Source organism: Oncorhynchus gorbuscha, linkage group LG23, assembly GCF_021184085.1.
Source record: "Oncorhynchus gorbuscha isolate QuinsamMale2020 ecotype Even-year linkage group LG23, OgorEven_v1.0, whole genome shotgun sequence".
In the NCBI taxonomy this organism is placed as follows: Eukaryota; Metazoa; Chordata; class Actinopteri; order Salmoniformes; family Salmonidae; genus Oncorhynchus; species Oncorhynchus gorbuscha.
Genome location: NC_060195.1, coordinates 34308504 through 34328088, shown reverse-complemented (window position 1 = coordinate 34328088; position 19585 = coordinate 34308504). Strand labels below are relative to the sequence as shown.

General features: G+C 45.7%; 1 protein-coding gene across 1 annotated transcript in view; it reads left to right on the top strand.

The window, feature by feature from the left end:
- LOC124011337 (phosphatidylinositol 3,4,5-trisphosphate 5-phosphatase 2B-like) overlaps positions 1-10566 on the top strand; it is a 37400-nt gene extending 26834 nt beyond the window's left edge. Inside the window, exons 16-26 of the mRNA XM_046324616.1 lie at positions 1848-1936; positions 2369-2450; positions 4119-4202; positions 4304-4417; positions 4506-4594; positions 6055-6142; positions 6618-6770; positions 8096-8177; positions 8317-9109; positions 9275-9384; positions 9482-10566. Of these exons, the coding sequence (XP_046180572.1) occupies positions 1848-1936; positions 2369-2450; positions 4119-4202; positions 4304-4417; positions 4506-4594; positions 6055-6142; positions 6618-6770; positions 8096-8177; positions 8317-9109; positions 9275-9384; positions 9482-9581 (1784 nt within the window). The 3' untranslated portion in view covers positions 9582-10566. The remainder of the gene's footprint in view (positions 1-1847; positions 1937-2368; positions 2451-4118; positions 4203-4303; positions 4418-4505; positions 4595-6054; positions 6143-6617; positions 6771-8095; positions 8178-8316; positions 9110-9274; positions 9385-9481) is intronic.
- The last annotated feature ends 9019 nt before the right edge of the window (positions 10567-19585 follow it).

Genomic DNA, 19585 nt, shown 5'->3' with positions numbered 1-19585 from the left:
CCATCTCTCTCTCTGCCATCTCTCTTTCTCTGCCATCTCTCTCTCTGCCATCTCTCTGCCATCTCTCTTTCTCTGCCATCTCTCTCTCTGCCATCTCTCTGCCATCTCTCTTTCTCTGCCATCTCTCTCTCTGCCATCTCTCTGCCATCTCTCTTTCTCTGCCATCTCTCTCTCTGCCATCTCTCTGCCATCTCTCTCTCTCTGCCATCTCTCTCTATGCCATCTCTCTCTGCCATCTCTCTCTCTCTGCCATCTCTCTCTCTGCCATCTCTCTCGCTCTGCCATCTCTCTCTGCCATCTCTCTCTCTCTGCCATCTCTCTCTGCCATCTCTCTCTCTCTGCCATCTCTCTCTCTGCCATGTCTCTCTCTCTGCCATCTCTCTCTCTCTGCCATCTCTCTCTCTCTGCCATCTCTCTCTGCCATCTCTCTGCCATCTCTCTCTCTCTGCCATCTCTCTCTCTGCCATCTCTCTCTCTGCTATCTCTCTTTCTCTGCCATCTCTCTCTCTGCCATCTCTCTGCCATCTCTCTCTCTGCCATCTCTCTTTCTCTGCCATCTCTCTCGCTCTGCCATCTCTCTGCCATGTCTCTCTCTCTGCCATCTCTCTCTCTGCCATCTCTCTCTGCCATGTCTCTCTCTCTGCCATCTGTCTCTGCCATCTCTCTGCCATCTCTCTCTCTCTGCCATCTCTCTCTGCCATCTCTCTCTGCCATGCCTCTCTCTCTCTGCCATCTCTCTCTCTCTGCCATGTCTCTCTCTCTGCCATCTGTCTCTGCCATCTCTCTGCCATCTCTCTCTCTCTGCCATCTCTCTCTGCCATCTCTCTCTCTGCCATCTCTCTTTCTCTGCCATCTCTCTCTCTCTGCCATCTCTCTCTCTCTGCCATCTCTCTCTCTGCCATCTCTCTGCCATCTCTCTCTCTCTGCCATCTCTCTCTCTCTGCCATCTCTCTCTGCCATGTCTCTCTCTCTGCCATCTCTCTCTCTGCCATCTCTCTCTCTGCCATCTCTCTCTGCCATCTCTCTGCCATCTCTCTCTCTGCCATCTCTCTCTGCCATCTCTCTCTCTCTGCCATCTCTCTCTCTCTCTGCCATCTCTCTCTCTCTGCCATCTCTCTCTCTCTGCCATCTCTCTCTGCCATCTCTCTCTGCCATCTCTCTCTGCCATCTCTCTCTGCCATCTCTCTCTGCCATCTCTCTCTGCCATCTCTCTCTCTCTGCCATCTCTCTCTCTCTGCCATCTCTCTCTCTCTCTGCCATCTCTCTCTGCAATCTCTCTCTGCCATCTCTCTGCCATCTCTCTCTCTCTGCCATCTCTCTCTGCCATCTCTCTCTCTCTGCCATCTCTCTCTGCCATCTCTCTCTGCCATATCTCTGCCATCTCTCTCTCTCTGCCATCTCTCTCTCTCCACTTCAATTTCAATTGAAGGGCTTTATTGGCATGGGAAACATATGTTTACATCGCCAAAGCAAGTGAAATAGATAATAAACACAAGTGAAATTAACAATGCAAAATTAACAGTAAACATTTCACTCAAAAAAGTTTCTAAAGAATAAAGACATTTCAAATGTCAAATGTCATATTATGTGCAAATAGTTAAAGTACAAAAGGGAAGATAAATAAACATGGGTTGTATTTACAATGGTGTTTGTTCTTCACTGGTTGCCCTTTTCTTGTGGTAACAGGTCACAAATCTTGCCTCTGTGATGGCACACTGTGGTATCTCTCCTATCTCTCTCTCTCTCTCTCTCTCTCTCTCTCTCTCTCTCTCTCTCTCTCTCTCTCTCTCTATCTCTCTATATCCTATATCTCTCTCTCCATTTCTCTCCCTTTGTCCTGGTTTAAGAGGAAGAGAAGATTGTGTTTCCGCCCACCTATCGGTACGAGAGGGGGTCCAGGGACAGCTACCTGTGGCAGAAGTACAAGACCTCTGGCGTGAGTCTACCTCCCTGTGACACTCTCTGACACAACCTCTCAGAGCTGCATCATGTCCCACGTCATGCCGTTGTCTGAATGACGTTACATCCCAAAGTGATGAGTAATCCACACCAAGCATTACCTGTGAGTCTTGTGACGCAGTCGACAAATAAGTACATTTCATAATGCTACCATGCACCCCGAAATAGACTAAACAGAGCCTTATAGCTCCCTACCGGACTTCCTTTATGTGTAACCCAATCGGTTTTATTGGGGGTCACAGGGGTCACGGGGCTAATAATACCTCACAGGCTGAAATGGCTGGTAGGATTGGAGTGCAGGGTTGCCTTCGTTGTATAATTCAATTTTGAATCAATTCTATTTTCACATACCCCACATCTAACAGAAACAGACTTTACATATAGTCATTATTCTGTTCTGTGTCAACAGGTGCGTGTCAATGTGCCGTCATGGTGTGACCGGATTCTGTGGAAGTCCTACTCAGAGACACATATCACCTGCAACTCCTATGGTGGGTTTAAGTTTAGGACATGTTTTTTTAGGTTCATAACATTATCCTCAGACAGCATTGTGGTTTAGCATTTAGACACAGCAAATTGGATATCATCGTATTATTTCCTGTGGCATTCCAAAATGAGACATTTCGTGGCCATTTCTTTCATTGTTTTCCTGTAAAATGTGAGAGGCCCTGTTAAGGTATGATTGGCAACTCCTACGTCCTCTGGTCTGTGGTCCTCAGACGAACAGTCATTTCCTCACCGCGGCTCTGACTCCAGGGCCATGCTTTTGACTTCCATCAGCAAACACAGTATACTCACCATACACCATCACAGTCATTAAAGGATGGCTAGTTTAGTCTATGCCACAGGTTTTTGATGATAATGTCGAACAACATAGAGTACTGAAGTCATCATCAGTGACATAAGAGTGCACATTTGATGGTACACTTAACAGCATAATGATAACGGATAGGTCGGTATCATTATGACAGGGCTGTATCATTATGACAGGTCTGTATCATTATGACAGGTTGGTATCATTATGACAGGTTGGGATCATTATGACAGGTCTGTATCATTATGACAGGTTGGTATCATTATGACAGGTCTGTATCATTATGACAGGTCTGTATCATTATGACAGGTTGGGATCATTATGACAGGTCTGTATCATTATGACAGGTTGGTATCATTATGACAGGGCTGTATCATTATGACAGGTCTGTATCATTATGACAGGTTGGTATCATTATGACAGGTCGGTATCATTATGACAGGTTGGTATCATTATGGCAGGTTGGTATCATTATGACAGGTCTGTATCATTATGACAGGTCTGTATCAATTTGTAAGTCGCTCTGGATAAGAGCGTCTGCTAAATGACTTAAATGTAAATGTAAATGTATCATTATGACAGGTCTGTATCATTATGACAGGTCTGTATCATTATGACAGGTTGGTATCATTATGACAGGTCGGTATCATTATGACAGGTCTGTATCATTATGACAGGTTGGTATCATTATGACAGGTCGTTATCATTATGACAGGTCTGTATCATTATGACAGGTTGGTATCATTATGACAGGTCGTTATCATTATGACAGGGCTGTATCATTATGACAGGTCTGTATCATTATGACAGGTCTGTATCATTATGACAGGTTGGTATCATTATGACAGGTCTGTATCATTATGACAGGTCTGTATCATTATGACAGGTCGGTATCATTATGACAGGGCTGTATCATTATGACTGGTATGTATCATTATGACAGGTTGGTATCATTATGACAGGTTGGTATCATTATGACAGGTCTGTATCATTATGACAGGTTGGTATCATTATGACAGGTCGTTATCATTATGACAGGTCTGTATCATTATGACAGGTTGGTATCATTATGACAGGTCGTTATCATTATGACAGGGCTGTATCATTATGACAGGTCTGTATCATTATGACAGGTCTGTATCATTATGACAGGTTGGTATCATTATGACAGGTCTGTATCATTATGACAGGTCTGTATCATTATGACAGGTCGGTATCATTATGACAGGTCTGTATCATTATGACTGGTATGTATCATTATGACTTCGCTGTATCTTTATGACTGGTATGTATCATTATGACAGGGCTGTATCATTATGACTGAGATCTCTGTGTCTGTCTCCAGGTTGTACAGATGACATCTTCACCAGTGACCACTCGCCTGTTTTCGCCACGTTCCATATAGGGGTGACATCAAAGTTCAAAATAGGTGGAGTCATTGTAGTTATTTTGGCATAATCGTTTTAATTAATACACGTAAGATAATATAACGTTTATGCTAGCTTGTGGCCCTTTATTGCCTCCAAACAGAGCCAAGCTTGAGCATGGAGAGGGCCTGGATAGAGTTAGAGGGCATCGAGGCTATTGTGAAGACAGCCGGCAAAGCCAAGTTCTTCATTGAGTTTCACTCATCCTGCCTTGACGGTGCTTTGTCCTTCATAATATTTTCTCAGATAGTTAATCTGAAGTTCTATAATATAATGATGTGATGAATGACTTTGTTTTCTTGTAGAGATCCGCCGTTCCATAGAGAATGACTCACAGAGCTGTGACGTGCCTTGCTTCCTTAAACTGGGCTGGTCTTCCAAGCAGCTGCCCAAGGTAAATAAATCAATCTGGAGATAGATCACCAGACCCATCCCAAAGACACATACAATGCATTAGGAAAGTATACAGACCCCTTCACTTTTCCCACATATTCGTCATAAAGCTACACACAATACCTGATAATGACAAAGCAAAAACAGATTTTTAGACATTTTTGCTAATTTATGAACAATAAAAAACAGAAATACCTTATTTACATAAGTATTCAGAACCTTTGCTATGAGACTCGAAAATTGAGCTCAGGTGCATCCTGTTTCCATTGATCATCCTTGAGATGTTTTTCATTGCTGTCCACCTGTGGAAAATTCAATTGAATCGACATGATTTGGAAAGGCTCACACCTGTCTATATAAAGGTCCCACAGTTGACATGTGCATGTCAGAGCAAAAACCAAGCCATGAGGTCAAAGGAATTGTCCATAGAGCTCCGAGACAGGATTCTGTCGAGGCACAGATCTGGGGAAGGGTACCAAAAAATATCTGCAGCATTGAAGGTCCCCAAAATCACAGTCGCCTCCATCATTCTTAACTGGAAGAAGTTTGAACCACCAAGACTTCCTAGAGCTGGCCACCCGGCCAAACTGAGCAATCCGGGGAGAACGGCATTGGTCAGGGTGGTGACCTAGAACCCGTTGGTCACTCTGACAGAGCTCCAGATTTCCTCTGTGGAAATGGGAGAACCTCCCAGAAAGACAACCATCTCTGCAGCACTCCACCAATCAGGCCTTTATGGTAGAGTGGCCAGACGGAAGCCACTCCTCAGTAAATGGCACATGACTGCCCTCTTGGAGTTTGCCAAAGGCACCTAAAGGGCTCTCAGACCATGAGAAACAAGATTCTCTGGTCTGAATGGCAAGCATCACGTCTGGAGGAAACCTGGCACCATCCCTACAGTAAAGCATGGTGGTGGCAGCATCATGCTGTGGGGATGTTTTTCAGCAACAGGGACTGGGAGACTAGTCAGGATCGAGGGAAAGATGAACAGAGCAAAGTACAGAGAGATCCTTGATGAAAACCTGCTCCAGCGCTCTCAGGACCTCAGACTTGGGCTACGATTCACCTTCCAACAGGACATCAAACCTAAGCACACAGCCAAGTCAACACAAGAGTTGCTTCGGGACAGGTCTCGGACTTGAACCTGATCGAACATCTCTGGAGAGACCTGAAAATAGCTGTGAAGCGACGCTCCCCATCCAACCTGACAGAGCTTGAGAGGATCTGCAGAGAACAATGGGAGAAACTCCCCAAATACAGGTGTGATAAGCTTGTAGCATCATACCCAAGAAGACTTGAGGCTGTAATTGCTGCCAAAGGTGCTTCAACAAAGTACTGAGTAAAGGGTATGAATACTTATGCAAATGTGACATTGCAAAAAATGTAGATTGATGAGGAGAAAAAACAAAAATTGTTTAGAATGCACTGTAGCTAACCTTTGTGTGTGTCTACATATCATAGCTTCTCCCGATCGTCTCTGACATGGAGTTCCTTCAGGATCAGCACCTCCTGCTGTGCGTCAAGTCATGTGATGGGTTTGAGTCATACGGTTGGTCATGAGTCTTTTATTTCACCTTTATTTAACTTGGCAAGTCAGTTAAGAACAAATTCTTATTTACAAAGACGGCCTACACCGGCCAAACCCTAACCAGGACGACGCTGGGCCAATTGTGCTCCGCCCTATAAGGACTTCCGATCACTGCCGGTTGTGATACAGCCCGGGATCGAACCAGGAGCTGTAGTGATGCCGCTAGCACTGTGATGCAGTGCCTTAGAGCACTGGCCCACTCCAGAGCCCATAAGTCCTTCCCTTCATGTTCATAACTACCACCATTCACGTCTTTGCCTCTCATCAGTCATTTTGCAAGAAGTCAATCAACGCCCCCTTGAAACCTATTCATTGACAAGTGTATTTTAGGGACAGATCAATGACCAGTTTACCTTCTCCAAGTCTTAATCTTAACCATTACGGGAGAAAGAAGCTTCATCCCACTTCACTGTTGATCCTACTGTTGGTCCTGTAGGTGAGTGCTGTGTGGCGCTGCGCTCCCTCACCGGCGCGTCGGAGCAGTTTGAGATGTTCCTGACCCACCGGGGCGAGGAGATGGGCTCCATACGTGGGCGGGTCAGGGTCCACGTGCCCAAAGACCGGCGAGGTACACGTGAGAAGATCTACGGTAGGTTAGCCTGCTGCCATCCTGCCAACCTCTCCTCTCTTCACTCTGCTCTCCTCTCGTTTAGTCTACTCTCTTCACTCTGCTCTCCTGTCTTCACTCTGCTCTCCTCTCGTTTAGTCTCCTCTCTTCACTCTGCTCTCCTCTCTTCACTCTGCTCTCCTCTCGTTTAGTGTCCTCTCTACACTCTGCTCTCCCCTCGTTTAGTCTCCTCTCTTCACTCTGCTCTCCTCTCTTCACTCTGCTCTCCTCTCGTTTAGTCTCCTCTCTACACTCTGCTCTCCTCTCTTCACTCTGCTCTCCTCTCGTTTAGTCTCCTCTCTTCACTCTGCTCTGCTCTCTTCACTCTGCTCTCCTCTCGTTTTAGTCTCCTCTCTTCACTCTGCTCTCCTCTCGTTTAGTCTCCTCTCTTCACTCTGCTCGTACTATTGCTTCTCGCTGGGTTTCCATCGTGACAGTCCATGTGCCCTCTGGTTCTCCTGTGTATCTTTCAATGCTTCCTCTATTTGGTTCCTTAATGATCCACATCTTGGCATTCTCTCTCTCTGGTCTCTGCCCTGACTTCCTCTATTGGGCTCCTCAACAATCCAAGGCTTTCTCTCTCTCTGGTCTCTGCCCTGACTTCCTTTATTTGGCTCCTCAACAATCCAAGGCTTTCTCTCTCTCTGGTCTCTGCCCCGACTTCCTCTATTTGGCTCCTCAACAATCCAAGGCTTTCTCTCTCTCTGGTCTCTGCCCTTGCATCTTCTTTTGGCTCCTCAACAATCCAAGGCTTTCTCTCTCTCTGGTCTCTGCCCTGACTTCCTCTATTTGGCTCCTCAACAATCCAAGGCTTTCTCTCTCTCTGGTCTCTGCCTCGACTTCCTCTATTTGGCTCCTCAACAATCCAAGGCTTTCTCTCTCTCTGGTCTCTGCCCTTGCATCTTCTTTTGGCTCCTCAACAATCCAAGGCTTTCTCTCTCTCTGGTCTCTGCCCTGACTTCCTCTATTTGGCTCCTCAACAATCCAAGGCTTTCTCTCTCTCTGGTCTCTGCCTCGACTTCCTCTATTTGGCTCCTCAACAATCCAAGGCTTTCTCTCTCTCTGGTCTCTGCCCTTGCATCCTCTTTTGGCTCCTCCCTGGCTGACCAGATGCATCCTGACACATTCAAAGGACACAGTGTGAGTGGGTGCCCTTAACCCTATAGGTCAAGCCTCACACATTGCCATGGCAACATGCAAACACTGCCACCACATGCTAGTCTGGGTCTTAACCCCAGACAACACAGAACATATGAAGAAGACATGAGTTAGAGCATGTCCAGTAAACACCTGTTTGGCTTTTTCAGAGTGGTTCTGCTTCGAGAAGGATGAGAAGGGTCTGGTGAGGGGACACTTGTCTCCTCAGTCCACTCAGGCACCTATCAGCCGGTGAGGATATTTTGGAGTTTTTCAAGACGCTCACAGTGAAACTAACATACATTGTCAACATTTGATTAAAGATGTAGTTGGTTAGTGATGGGCAAATAGTTATGGTTTAGTCTCATTATGATTTGTCCATTCATTTCAGATCCTCACCCCCTCCACCAAAGCCAGCCCCTAGCAGTTACACAAATCCCGCTTACTTCATATTTGAAGGTGTGTCTGTCCTGCGCAGGGTGGAGGAGGCTCCACCCCCTCGTAGGGACCCCCAGGTGGTCTGGGCCGGCGACTCAGCGCTGCAGCTCCCAAAGCTCTCTGGGGGGCGTGGCTATGACAGGAAGTCCGCTCGCAGGTCGGACTTCACTGAAATCGAGATTCCAGGCATCCTGCCCCACTACTCCTCCTCCAATGACCATCATCCTCCCCAGGCCAACTCCTCATATCAGCTCTTCCCAGCAAAAAAAACATTGCCAATCCCCCCTGCCCCAAACCCCACCACCACCTCACACTATCATGAACAGCCCATACAACCACAACCAAGCAAAAACAATGTTGTCCAGGACGCCATCCTGCCTGCCAAGTACCTGAGGAACATGTACACGGACCACTCCGCTGTCATTAGAGAGACCCCCAGGAGAGAACAGCCTAGGGTGCACCAACAGGAACGAGCCAGCCCTGTAAGGAGCAGCAAACCCACCTCACTCTACCCCTATGTATCCACCCATGTGCCCCACATCCAGGCCTCAGCCCCCTGGGTGGCGGAGCAGCCAGTTGAGCCCTTAGGGGACCACTCCCTCACAGCCCTGCAGATTGCCAAGTCACTAAGTGAGGTGGACTTCTTCCCTGTAGACATCAGGGCTCCATCAACACCAGTCCAGAGACCGGCCCAGAGGAATGACCTGGCCATGTCTACCGAGAGAGGCTACTGCTGGGAGAAAGAGGTGGGTGACTAGACACAGTATGTAGAGTGGGACTAGTCATGGGCAAAATATTTTTCTCAAAGTTCACGTGATCAGGAAAAACTCCTAGCCTCAATAATATGGCAACAAAAACTTTGGTTTGGGCTCATTTTGAGAGGGATGTTTTGGGGGGGATGTCTAATGCAGGTCCTCCGTGGGGCTCCAGAGACAGTGCGGGAGCTACTCAGCACCCTGGGTCTGCAGAATTACACCCTGGGACTCAGCCTCAATGGCTGGGACGACCTGGACTACTTCAGGTGAGACGAAGAATAATAGTCAACGGAAACGGATTATTTTGGTCTCAGTGGTCTAAGTCAGTTATGGACACCTTTATCACCTTTTCCCTCTCCACAGTGGCATCACAGAGGAGGACCTGCGTGCAGCCGGAGTGTCAAACCCCTCGCATCGCCGGAGGATCCTGGAGAACCTACCCAGGATCTGGGATTCACTATAGACCTACTTACGTTGTTTGACTTTTGAAACTGAAGCCGAAGGACATCAGTGACAGATGCATGCCCTAATGGAATACAAGTCTCCACGCCATCATTTAATTTACAGTAACAAAGAGTTGCTTTTATGCAAACATACAAAAGACGCAATGCAATGTCCCATGAAATCCTCATCTCACATCCCTTACCATTTTGTTTTTACCTTCATTTAACCAGGCAAGTCAGTTAAGAACATATTCTTATTTTCAATGACGGCCTGGGAACAGTGGGTTAACTGCCTGTTCAGGGGCAGAACGACAGAATTGTACCTTGTCAGCTCAGGGGTTTGAACTCGCAACCTTCCGGTTACTAGTCCAACGCTCTAACCACTAGGCTACGCTGCCGCCCCACCTTCAAATGAGAGATGTAGATTCAAACCACTGTCAAACATTTTTATATCCAATTTAGATCCACATAGCCAAATATTGATTATGTGTCTCCTCAGCAGTCACCAGAATGTAGTGTTTACTGAGCATTCACACCCATGACCTCTTTCCCTGCTCTTTCCACTCCTCTACCGACATAGAGAACAGCACGGAGCTTGTTAAAGCACTCAATAATGGCCACGGAGGGGGAAATATATAGCTGTGCATATTTACCAGTACACTTTTAAACATGGCCTGTAAAGTTTATATGAAAAAAGTGCCTAGCTTTCTGTTTGCTTTTCTGATGGTAGCATTATGTTGTAACCGGGGTGTAGTTGTTCTTAGTGATAAGAGGAGAATCCATTGGGAGGAATTAGTGAACCCTGGGCTAGTTTATTTACATTCTGTCATTTACTCCTACATTGTATATATGTTTCTCTATCTGGTTATCTCCCTCTTAGACCATAACTCTTGTGCGCTCTTCAAGGGCCACACACCCATTTAACATGTGTTTCTGTGCACTGTTCCAGATTTATTTTTACTGCCTTTTCAAACAGAATTGTATTAAAACGAACTGTTGACTGAGTGACAGATAGTGTGGGTTCTTGGACATTGCTATTGCGTTAAACCTGTTCCTGATGCCTGTGGTTATTTGTCAGTGGTGCCACTTAACTGTGGATCTTGGCACTTTACAACTTTATTCTCTGAAGGTTGTTGAAGGAAGTTCATCAGTTTTACATGTATATTACATTCATTCAACCCAATGGGAGACAATATGAATAAAACAACATTATGAAATGGACTGCACATATTTATCAGGACAGTTGGGATTGTCACGCCCTGAACATAGAGATCCCTGTTTATTCTCTATATTCTGGTTAGGTCAGGGTGTGACTAGGGTGGGTACTCTAGTTTTTGTATATCTGTGTTTTCTATTTCTTTGTTGGCCTGGTATGGTTCCCAATCAGAGGCATTTCAATAAAAAATGAACTCAAATCACGCTGCTCCTTGGTCTGCCCTTAACGACGAACGTTACAGAAGATCCCACCACCAGTGATGATCCATGGCCCGGAACCTGTAGTAATGATCCATGACAAGGAGCCTGCAGCGACGGTCCCCAGTCCGGAGCATCCAGCGACGGTCCCAAGTCCAGAGCCTCTGGCGACGGTCCCCAGTCCAGAGCCTCTGGCGACGGTCCCCAGTCCGGAGCCTCTGGCGACGGCCCCCAGTCCGGAGCCTCCAGCGACGGTCCCCAGTCCGGAGCCTCCAGCGACGGTCCCCAGTCCGGAGCCTCCAGCGACGGTCCCCAGTCCGGAGCCTCCAGTGGTGGTCCCCAGTTCAGAGCCTCCGGCGAAGATCCGCGGTCCAGTTCCTCCGGCAACAATTCACGGTCCAGAGTCTCCGGGGACGATCCGGAAGTGGAGGGATCAGCGTAGGGAGTGGGGGCTACGTCCCGAACTGGAGCCGCCACTGAGAGTAGATGCCCACCCGGACCTTCCCATATAGGTTCAGGTCCGCACCTTTGGGGGGGGGGGGGTACTGTCACGCCCTGACCTTAGAGATCCCTGTTTATTCTCTATATTTCGGTTAGGTCAGGGTGTGACTAGGGCGGGTACTCTAGTTTTTGTATATCTATGTTTTCTTTTTCTTTGTTGGCCTAGTATGGTTCCAAATCAGAAGCAGCTGTCTATCGTTGTCTCTGATTGGGGATCATACTTAGGCAGCCGTTTTCCCCACCTTCAGTTGTGGGATCTTGTCTTTGCCTGGTTGCATGTATTTTTGCATTACGAAGCTTTTCGTTCGTTGTATTGTTTATTGTTTTATTTTGCTGGTTCACATTTCAATAAAATACGATGAACTCAAATCACGCTGCTCCTTGGTCTGCCCTTAACGACGAATGTTACAGGGACCATGCAAAACAAATGAGATTGTGCATTGGGAGGTTTGACATCACAGACTGCACTATGGCATCATGTTTGTTTTGTCTTCATAGAAAACTATAAACTATCCACACCAACTGGGCTATTCCTCTCTTTATGATAAACACCTTGCTGGTACAAACATCCAACGGTGGGAAAGCCAATCCAGAAGACCACACCTTGATATAATCGTTACGCTAGAAAGCTAGGTGTAAAGCACAATCACATTCCAATCATAGACTTGACCGAAACACAATTGCATAACTCCCATCACTCACTTAATTTGCTAAATCATCACAGGTTTAGTCATTTAGAATTGTTTAATTTGCTAAACGTAACTTTTCTCAAAGTCTTTCTTCACTAGCCATCTTCTCGTTTCGACTTGAAGCAGAACTTCCTGTGTCTGTTTTCACACTATATTGTCACTTACACCCACAAACCACACTACTTTGTCTCTGTGGTACACTCACCCGGTAGCTCAGTAGATCAAGGCCTGCATGTTTATGTAAATTGTGCCATTCCAAGAATGTAACCATTGAGCAACAGTCATCGTGTAAAAATAACAAGCATCAGTCCTTGCAGCAAATGTTCTGCCAATACAAACACACTGTATGTGGGTTAGCAAGTTCTGTCAGTACTACTCATTCTACTTCTATAGTTATCAACAGGTAAGAGTGGATGATGTGTTTGTCTGTGTGAGATTATGAAAAATCTGTATATATTATTGATCTCTGTGTTAGCTATCTTCTGTGGTGGTGTATACAACACGACAGGTCATTATAACATGAGCCAACACTTTCCTCTGATTCCCCTGACAGCAGGTCAGTGACTGCCTGGTTAACCGCTGAGGCCAACGTGTACTGGTCTCCTCTCCTGGATTCAGATGCCGCTGGGTGATAAATCCCCCAGTCAGACTGGCTACGGTGGAACTCTCGTGATGTCATCACAGGACGTCCTCAGGTGATTCTGGGACATTTGGCAGAATGTCAAAACAGTGATCCTGCCTGCTTCTCTATAAAAACAAACAGCCATTGTCCTGCCAGTACAGGGGGTTGGTTCAATGCCAGATTTGGAACAAAGATGTCTTATACAGTGTGACTGTGATTCAGTGTGACTGTGATTCAGTGTGACTGTGATTCAGTGTGACTGTGATACAGTGTGACTGTGATTCTGTGTGGCTGTGATTCAGTGAGACTGTCTGAATGCTCACCTGCTGCTAACTCATTCCCAAGGTAGTCTACTAAACAATGTATTCGATTTTGATCTAAAGGGAAATACAGTACACTGACAGTCTGTCTGTAAATGCTATATAAAGCCAGGCAGCCGGTCCTTTGACTGGTACTGAGTGGGTTTCAGTAGTATGACGTGTCACTGGCCCACTCAAATTACACACACACACACACACACACACACACACACACACACACACACACACACACACACACACACACACACACACACACACACACACACACACACACACACACACACACACACACACACACACACACACACACACACTGACTTATCCATGGGTCAGGGGTCAGGCTCTAAAGGGGAAGGGAGAGGAGGGGCAGGAGGGCAACTTGAATGGGTTTCTCTAGTGTGCTGTGTCAGCGGCCCACTCGCATTCCAGACTTATGAGCCATTAACTGGCCATCACATACACACACGTTGAAACACGCGGACACACACACACACACACACACACACACACACACACACACACACACACACACACACACACACACACACACACACACACACACACACACACACACACACACACACACACACACACACACACACACACACACACACGTAGGGCTAAATTATATTCAATAATATGCACATAATATATTTCACTCCATTAGATATTAGGATTAAACAATGTGCAATCAAGTATTAATAGTTTAGCTGACGAAGATCAAGAAATGGTCATTAGATGTGAATATAAAATGCAACTATTTAATAACATTATAAAGGGAATTAATTACATTATACAAGGCAAAACCATAAGTTACAAGACGTTACTGTCAACAAGGCATTAGTTTAGGTATATGTTGTATATTGTAAAGTTACAAGACAAAGCATGAACAAATCGGTCCTACACACATAAGACTAGTAGCCTAGAAAAGAGAGCATTCCTCAGAAGACTTTTTCTCCAAGGACAGGATGCAAGAAGGAGCAGGACAGAACAATGTATTCCTATGACGGTGTGACTTTTTCTCCAAGGACAGGATGCAAGAAGGAGCAGGACAGAACAATGTATTCCTATGACGGTGTGACTTTTTCTCCAAGGACAGGATGCAAGAAGAAGCAGGACAGAACAATGTATTCCTATGACGGTGTGACTTTTTCTCCAAGGACAGGATGCAAGAAGAAGCAGGACAGAACAATGTATTCCTATGACGGTGTGACTTTTTCAAACCAAAACTGACCACCATAGACCAATCAGACCATTTCAAGGTACACTGACATTAAACCTCCACAGAGGAGGTCACATCATCCAAAGGTTTGTCTGGGGGATCGGTCCAATGCAGATGAGGCAGCATTCCTAAGAAGGGCAATAAAACCTCTTGCATACAGAACAAGTTGTTAGAGTTCACGCTGAAAAACATAAAAGGACCACAGAGATATGTTAAACATCATACATCCATATAGATGTCATCAAAGTTCTCCTCAGAGAACAAGGTTCATATAGACCAAACATGGATGCAGTAATATTATTCATGACTGCGTGGCCGCGCACGTCTCCAACTCAATCAACAACTTTGCTGATGACACAACGGTGGTAGGCCTGATTCCCAACAACAATGAGACAGCCTACAGGGAAGTGATGGCCCTGGCGAAGTGGTGCCAGGAGAATAACCTCTACCTCAACGTCAACAAAACAAAGGACATACTTGTGGACTTAAGGAGACAGCAGAGAGAGCCCCCCGCCGCCCCACGCCCCATCCACATCGACAGGGTGGAGAGGGTGAAAATCTTCAAGTTCCTCAGCGTGCACATCACTGACAACCTGAAATGGTCTATCAAGTGTGGTGAAGAAAGCAAAACAGCAGCCTCCTCAACCTCAGGGGGTTTAAGAATTTTTTTGGCCCCTAAGTCCCTCATGAACTTCTACAAATGCAATATTGAGAGCATCCTGTGGGCACGTATCGCCGCCCGGAAACGACAATTGCACAGTTTTCTTGTTTTTGTCATTTATGGACAGCCAGGGGCACATTCCAAAACTCAGATATTAGAGATGACAACTCGTAATATAATCTGGAGGTTTTCCAATGCCTCGCAACTTAAGAGTGTTGGACTAGTAACCGGAAGGTTGCAAGTTCAAACCCCCGAGCTGACAAGGTACAAATCTGTCGTTCTGCCCCTGAACAGGCAGTTAACCCACTGTTCCTAGGCCGTCATTGAAAATAAGAATTTGTTCTTAACTGACTTGCCTGGTAAAATAAAGGTTAAATAAACATTTTAAAAATACCCTATCTTTCAAAGATAATTTGCAAAAATCCAAATAACTTCACAGATCTTCATTGTAAAGGGTTTAAACACTGTTTCTCGTGCTTGTTCAATGAACCATAAACAATTAATGAACATGCACCTGTGGAATGGTCGTTAAGACACTAACAGCTTACAGATAGTAGGCAATTAAGGTCACAGTTATGAAAACTTAGGACACTAAAGAGGCCTTTCTACTGACTCTGAAAAACACCAAAAGAAAGATGCCCAGGGTCCCTGCTCATCTGCGTGAACATGCCTTAGGAATGCTGCAAGGAGGCATGAGGACTGCAGATGTGGCCAGGGCAACCTTTCAGGTTATGTCTATATAGGACTCGTTTTACTGTGGATATAGATACTTTTGTACCTGTTTGCTCCAGCATCTTCACAAGGTCCTTTGCTGTTTTTCTGGGATTGATTTGCACTTTTCGCACTAATGTACGTTCATCTCTACAAGAAAGAACGCGTCTTCTCCCTGAGCGATATGGTGGCTGCGTAGCCCCTTAGTGTTTATACTTGCGTACTATTGTTTGTACAAATGAATGTGGTACCTTCAGGCGTTTGTAAATTGCTCCCAAGGATGAACCAGACTTGTGGAGGTCTACAATTTTTTTCCTGAAGTCTTGGCTGATTTCTTTTGATTTTCCCATGATGACAAGCAAAGAGGCACTGAGTTTGAAGGTAGGTCTTGAAATACATCCACAGGTACAGCTCCAATTGACTCACATGATGTCAATTAGCCTATCAGATGCTTCTAAAGCCATCACACAATTTTCTGTTTAAAGGCACAGTGATCTTGATGTATGCAATCTTCTGACCAATTGGAATTGTGATAGAGTGAACTATAAGTGAAATAATCTGTCTGCAAACAATTGTTGGAAAAATGACTTGTGTCATACACAAAGTAGATGTCCTAACCGACTTGCCAAAACTATTGTTTGTTCACAATAATTTTATGGAGTGGTTAAAAATGAGTTTTAATGATTCCAACCTAAGTGTATGTAAACTTCTGACTTCAACTGTAGATGGCATCAAAGTTCTGCTCAGAGAACAAGGTTCATATAGACCAAACATGGATTCAGTATTATTATTCATGAATGCGTGGCCGTGCACGTCTCCAACTCAATCAACAACTTTGCTGATGACACAACAGAGATAGGCCTGATTACCAACAACAATGAGGGGGGTGAGGGCCCTGACGGAGGCCCTTTCTATCAGCATGTTAAATGTGCAACCAGAGAGGATAAAAACTCTAGACCATCTTTACTCCACACACAGAGACACATACCAAGCTCTCCCTCGCCCTCCATTTGGCAAATCTGACCATAATTATATCCTTCTCATTCCTGCTTACAAGCCTAAATTTAAGCAGGAAGCACCGGTGACTCGGTCTATAAAAAAGTGGTCAGATGAAACAGATGCTAAGCTACAGGACTGTTTTGCTAGCACAGACTGTAAATATGTTCCGGGATTCTTCCAATGGTATTGAGGAGTACACCAAATCAGTCACTGGCTTCATCAGTAAGAGCATCGATGACGACGTCCCCACAGTGACTGTACGTACATACCCCAACCAGAAGCCATTGATTACAGGCAACATTCACGCTGAGCTAAAGCGTTTTCAAGGAGCGGACCTCTAATCTGGGAGCTTATAAGAAATCCTGCTTTATCCTCAGACGAAAACATCAAACAAGCAAAGCATCAATACAGGACTAAGATCTAATCGTACTACACCAGGTTTGACACTCTTTGGACATGGCAGGGCTTGCAAACTATTACAGACTACAAAGGGAAGCACAGCCGAGAGCTGTTAGCGACATGAGCCTACCAGATGAGATAAACTACTTCTATGCTCGCTTTGAGGAAAGTAACACAAACATGCATGACAGCATCAGCTTTTTTATTTTTTTATTTTTATTTATTTAACCTTTATTTAACCAGGTAGGCTAGTTGAGAACAAGTTCTCATTTGCAACTGCGACCTAGCCAAGATAAAGCATAGCAGTGTGAACAGACAACACAGAGTTACACATGGAGTAAACAATTAACAAGTCAATAACACAGTAGAAAAAAAGAGAGCCTATATACATTGTGTGCAAAAGGCATGAGGAGGTAGGCGAATAATTACAATTTTGCAGATTAACACTGGAGTGATAAATGATCAGATGGTCATGTACAGGTAGAGATATTGGTGTGCAAAAGAGCAGAAAAGTAAATAAATAAAAACAGTATGGGGATGAGATAGGTAAAATTGGGTGGGCTATTTACAGATAGACTATGTACAGCTGCAGCGATCGGTTAGCTTCTCAGATAGCAGATGTTTGAAATTGGTGAGGGAGATAAAAGTCTCCAACTTCAGCGATTTTTGCAATTCGTTCCAGTCACAGGCAGCAGAGAACTGGAACGAAAGGCGGCCAAATGAGGTGTTGGCTTTAGGGATGATCAGTGAGATACATCTGCTGGAGCGCGTGCTACTATTTTGTAGATGACATCGCCGAAGTCGAGGATCGGTAGGATAGTCAGTTTTACTAGGGCAAGTTTGGCGATGTGAGTGAAGGAGGCTTTGTTGCGGAATAGAAAGCCGACTCTAGATTTGATTTTAGATTGGAGATGTTTGATATGAGTCTGGAAGGAGAGTTTACAGTCTAGCCAGACACCTAGGTACTTATAGATGTCCCCATATTCTAGGTCGGAACCATCCAGGGTGGTGATGCTAGTCGGGCGTGCGGGTGCAGGCAGCGAACGGTTGAAAAGCATGCATTTGGTTTTACTAGCGTGTAAGAGCAGTTGGAGGCCACGGAAGGAGGGTTGTATGGCATTGAAGCTCGTTTCGAGGTTAGATAGCACAGTGTCCAAGGACGGGCCGGAAGTATACAGAATGGTGTCGTCTGTGTAGAGGTGGATCGGGGAATCGCCCGCAGCAAGAGCAACATCATTGATATATACAGAGAAAAGAGTCGGCCCGAGAATTGAACCCTGTGGCACCCCCATAGAGACTGCCAGAGGACCGGACAGCATGCCCTCCGATTTGACACACTGAACTCTGTCTGCAAAGTAGTTGGTGAACCAGGCAAGGCAGTCATCATAAAAATCGAGGCTACTGAGTCTGCCGATAAGAATATGATGATTGACAGAGCCGAAAGCCTTGGCAAGGTCGATGAAGACAGCTGCACAATACTGTCTTTTATCGATGGCGGTTATGATATCGTTTAGTACCTTGAGAGTGGCTGAGGTGCACCCGTGACCGGCTCGGAAACCAGATTGCACAGCGGAGAAGGTACGGTGGGATTCGAGATGGTCAGTGACCTGCTTGTTGACTTGGCTTTTGAAGACCTTAGATAGGCAGGGCAGGATGGATATAGGTCTGTAACAGTTTGGGTCCAGGGTGTCTCCCCCTTTGAAGAGGGGGATGACTGCGGCAGCTTTCCAATCCTTGGGGATCTCAGACGATATGAAAGAGAGGTTGAACAGGCTGGTAATAGGGGTTGCGACAATGGCGGCGGATAGTTTCAGAAATAGAGGTTCCAGATTGTCAAGCCCAGCTGATTTGTACGGGTCCAGGTTTTGCAGCTCTTTCAGAACATCTGCTATCTGGATTTGGGTAAAGGAGAACCTGGAGAGGCTTGGGCGAGTAGCTTCGGGGGGGCGGAGCTGTTGACCGAGGTTGGAGGAGCCAGGAGGAAGGCATGGCCAGCCGTTCCGGATGACTGTGTGATCACGCTCTCCGCAGCCGATTTGAGTAATTCACAAGGACGCAGGGCCAGATAGATTACCAGGACGTGTACTCCGAGCATGCACTGACCAACCGGCAAGTGTCTTCACTGACATTTTCAACCTCTCCCTGTCTGAGTCTGTAATGCCAACATGTTTCAAGTAGACCACCATAGTCCCTATGCCAACAAACACTAAGGTAACCTGCCTAAATGACTACCGACCCGTAGCACTCACGTCTGTAGCCATGAAGTGCTTTGAAAGGCAGGTCATGGCTCACATCAACACCATTATCCCAGAAACTGTAGACCCACTCCAATTTGCATACCACCTCTACAAATCCACAGATGATGCAATCTCTATTACACTCCACACTGCCTTTCACACCTGGACTAAAGGAAAACCTATTTGAGAATGCTATTCATTGACTACAGCTCAGCGTTCAATACCATAGGGCCCTAAAAGCTCATCAATA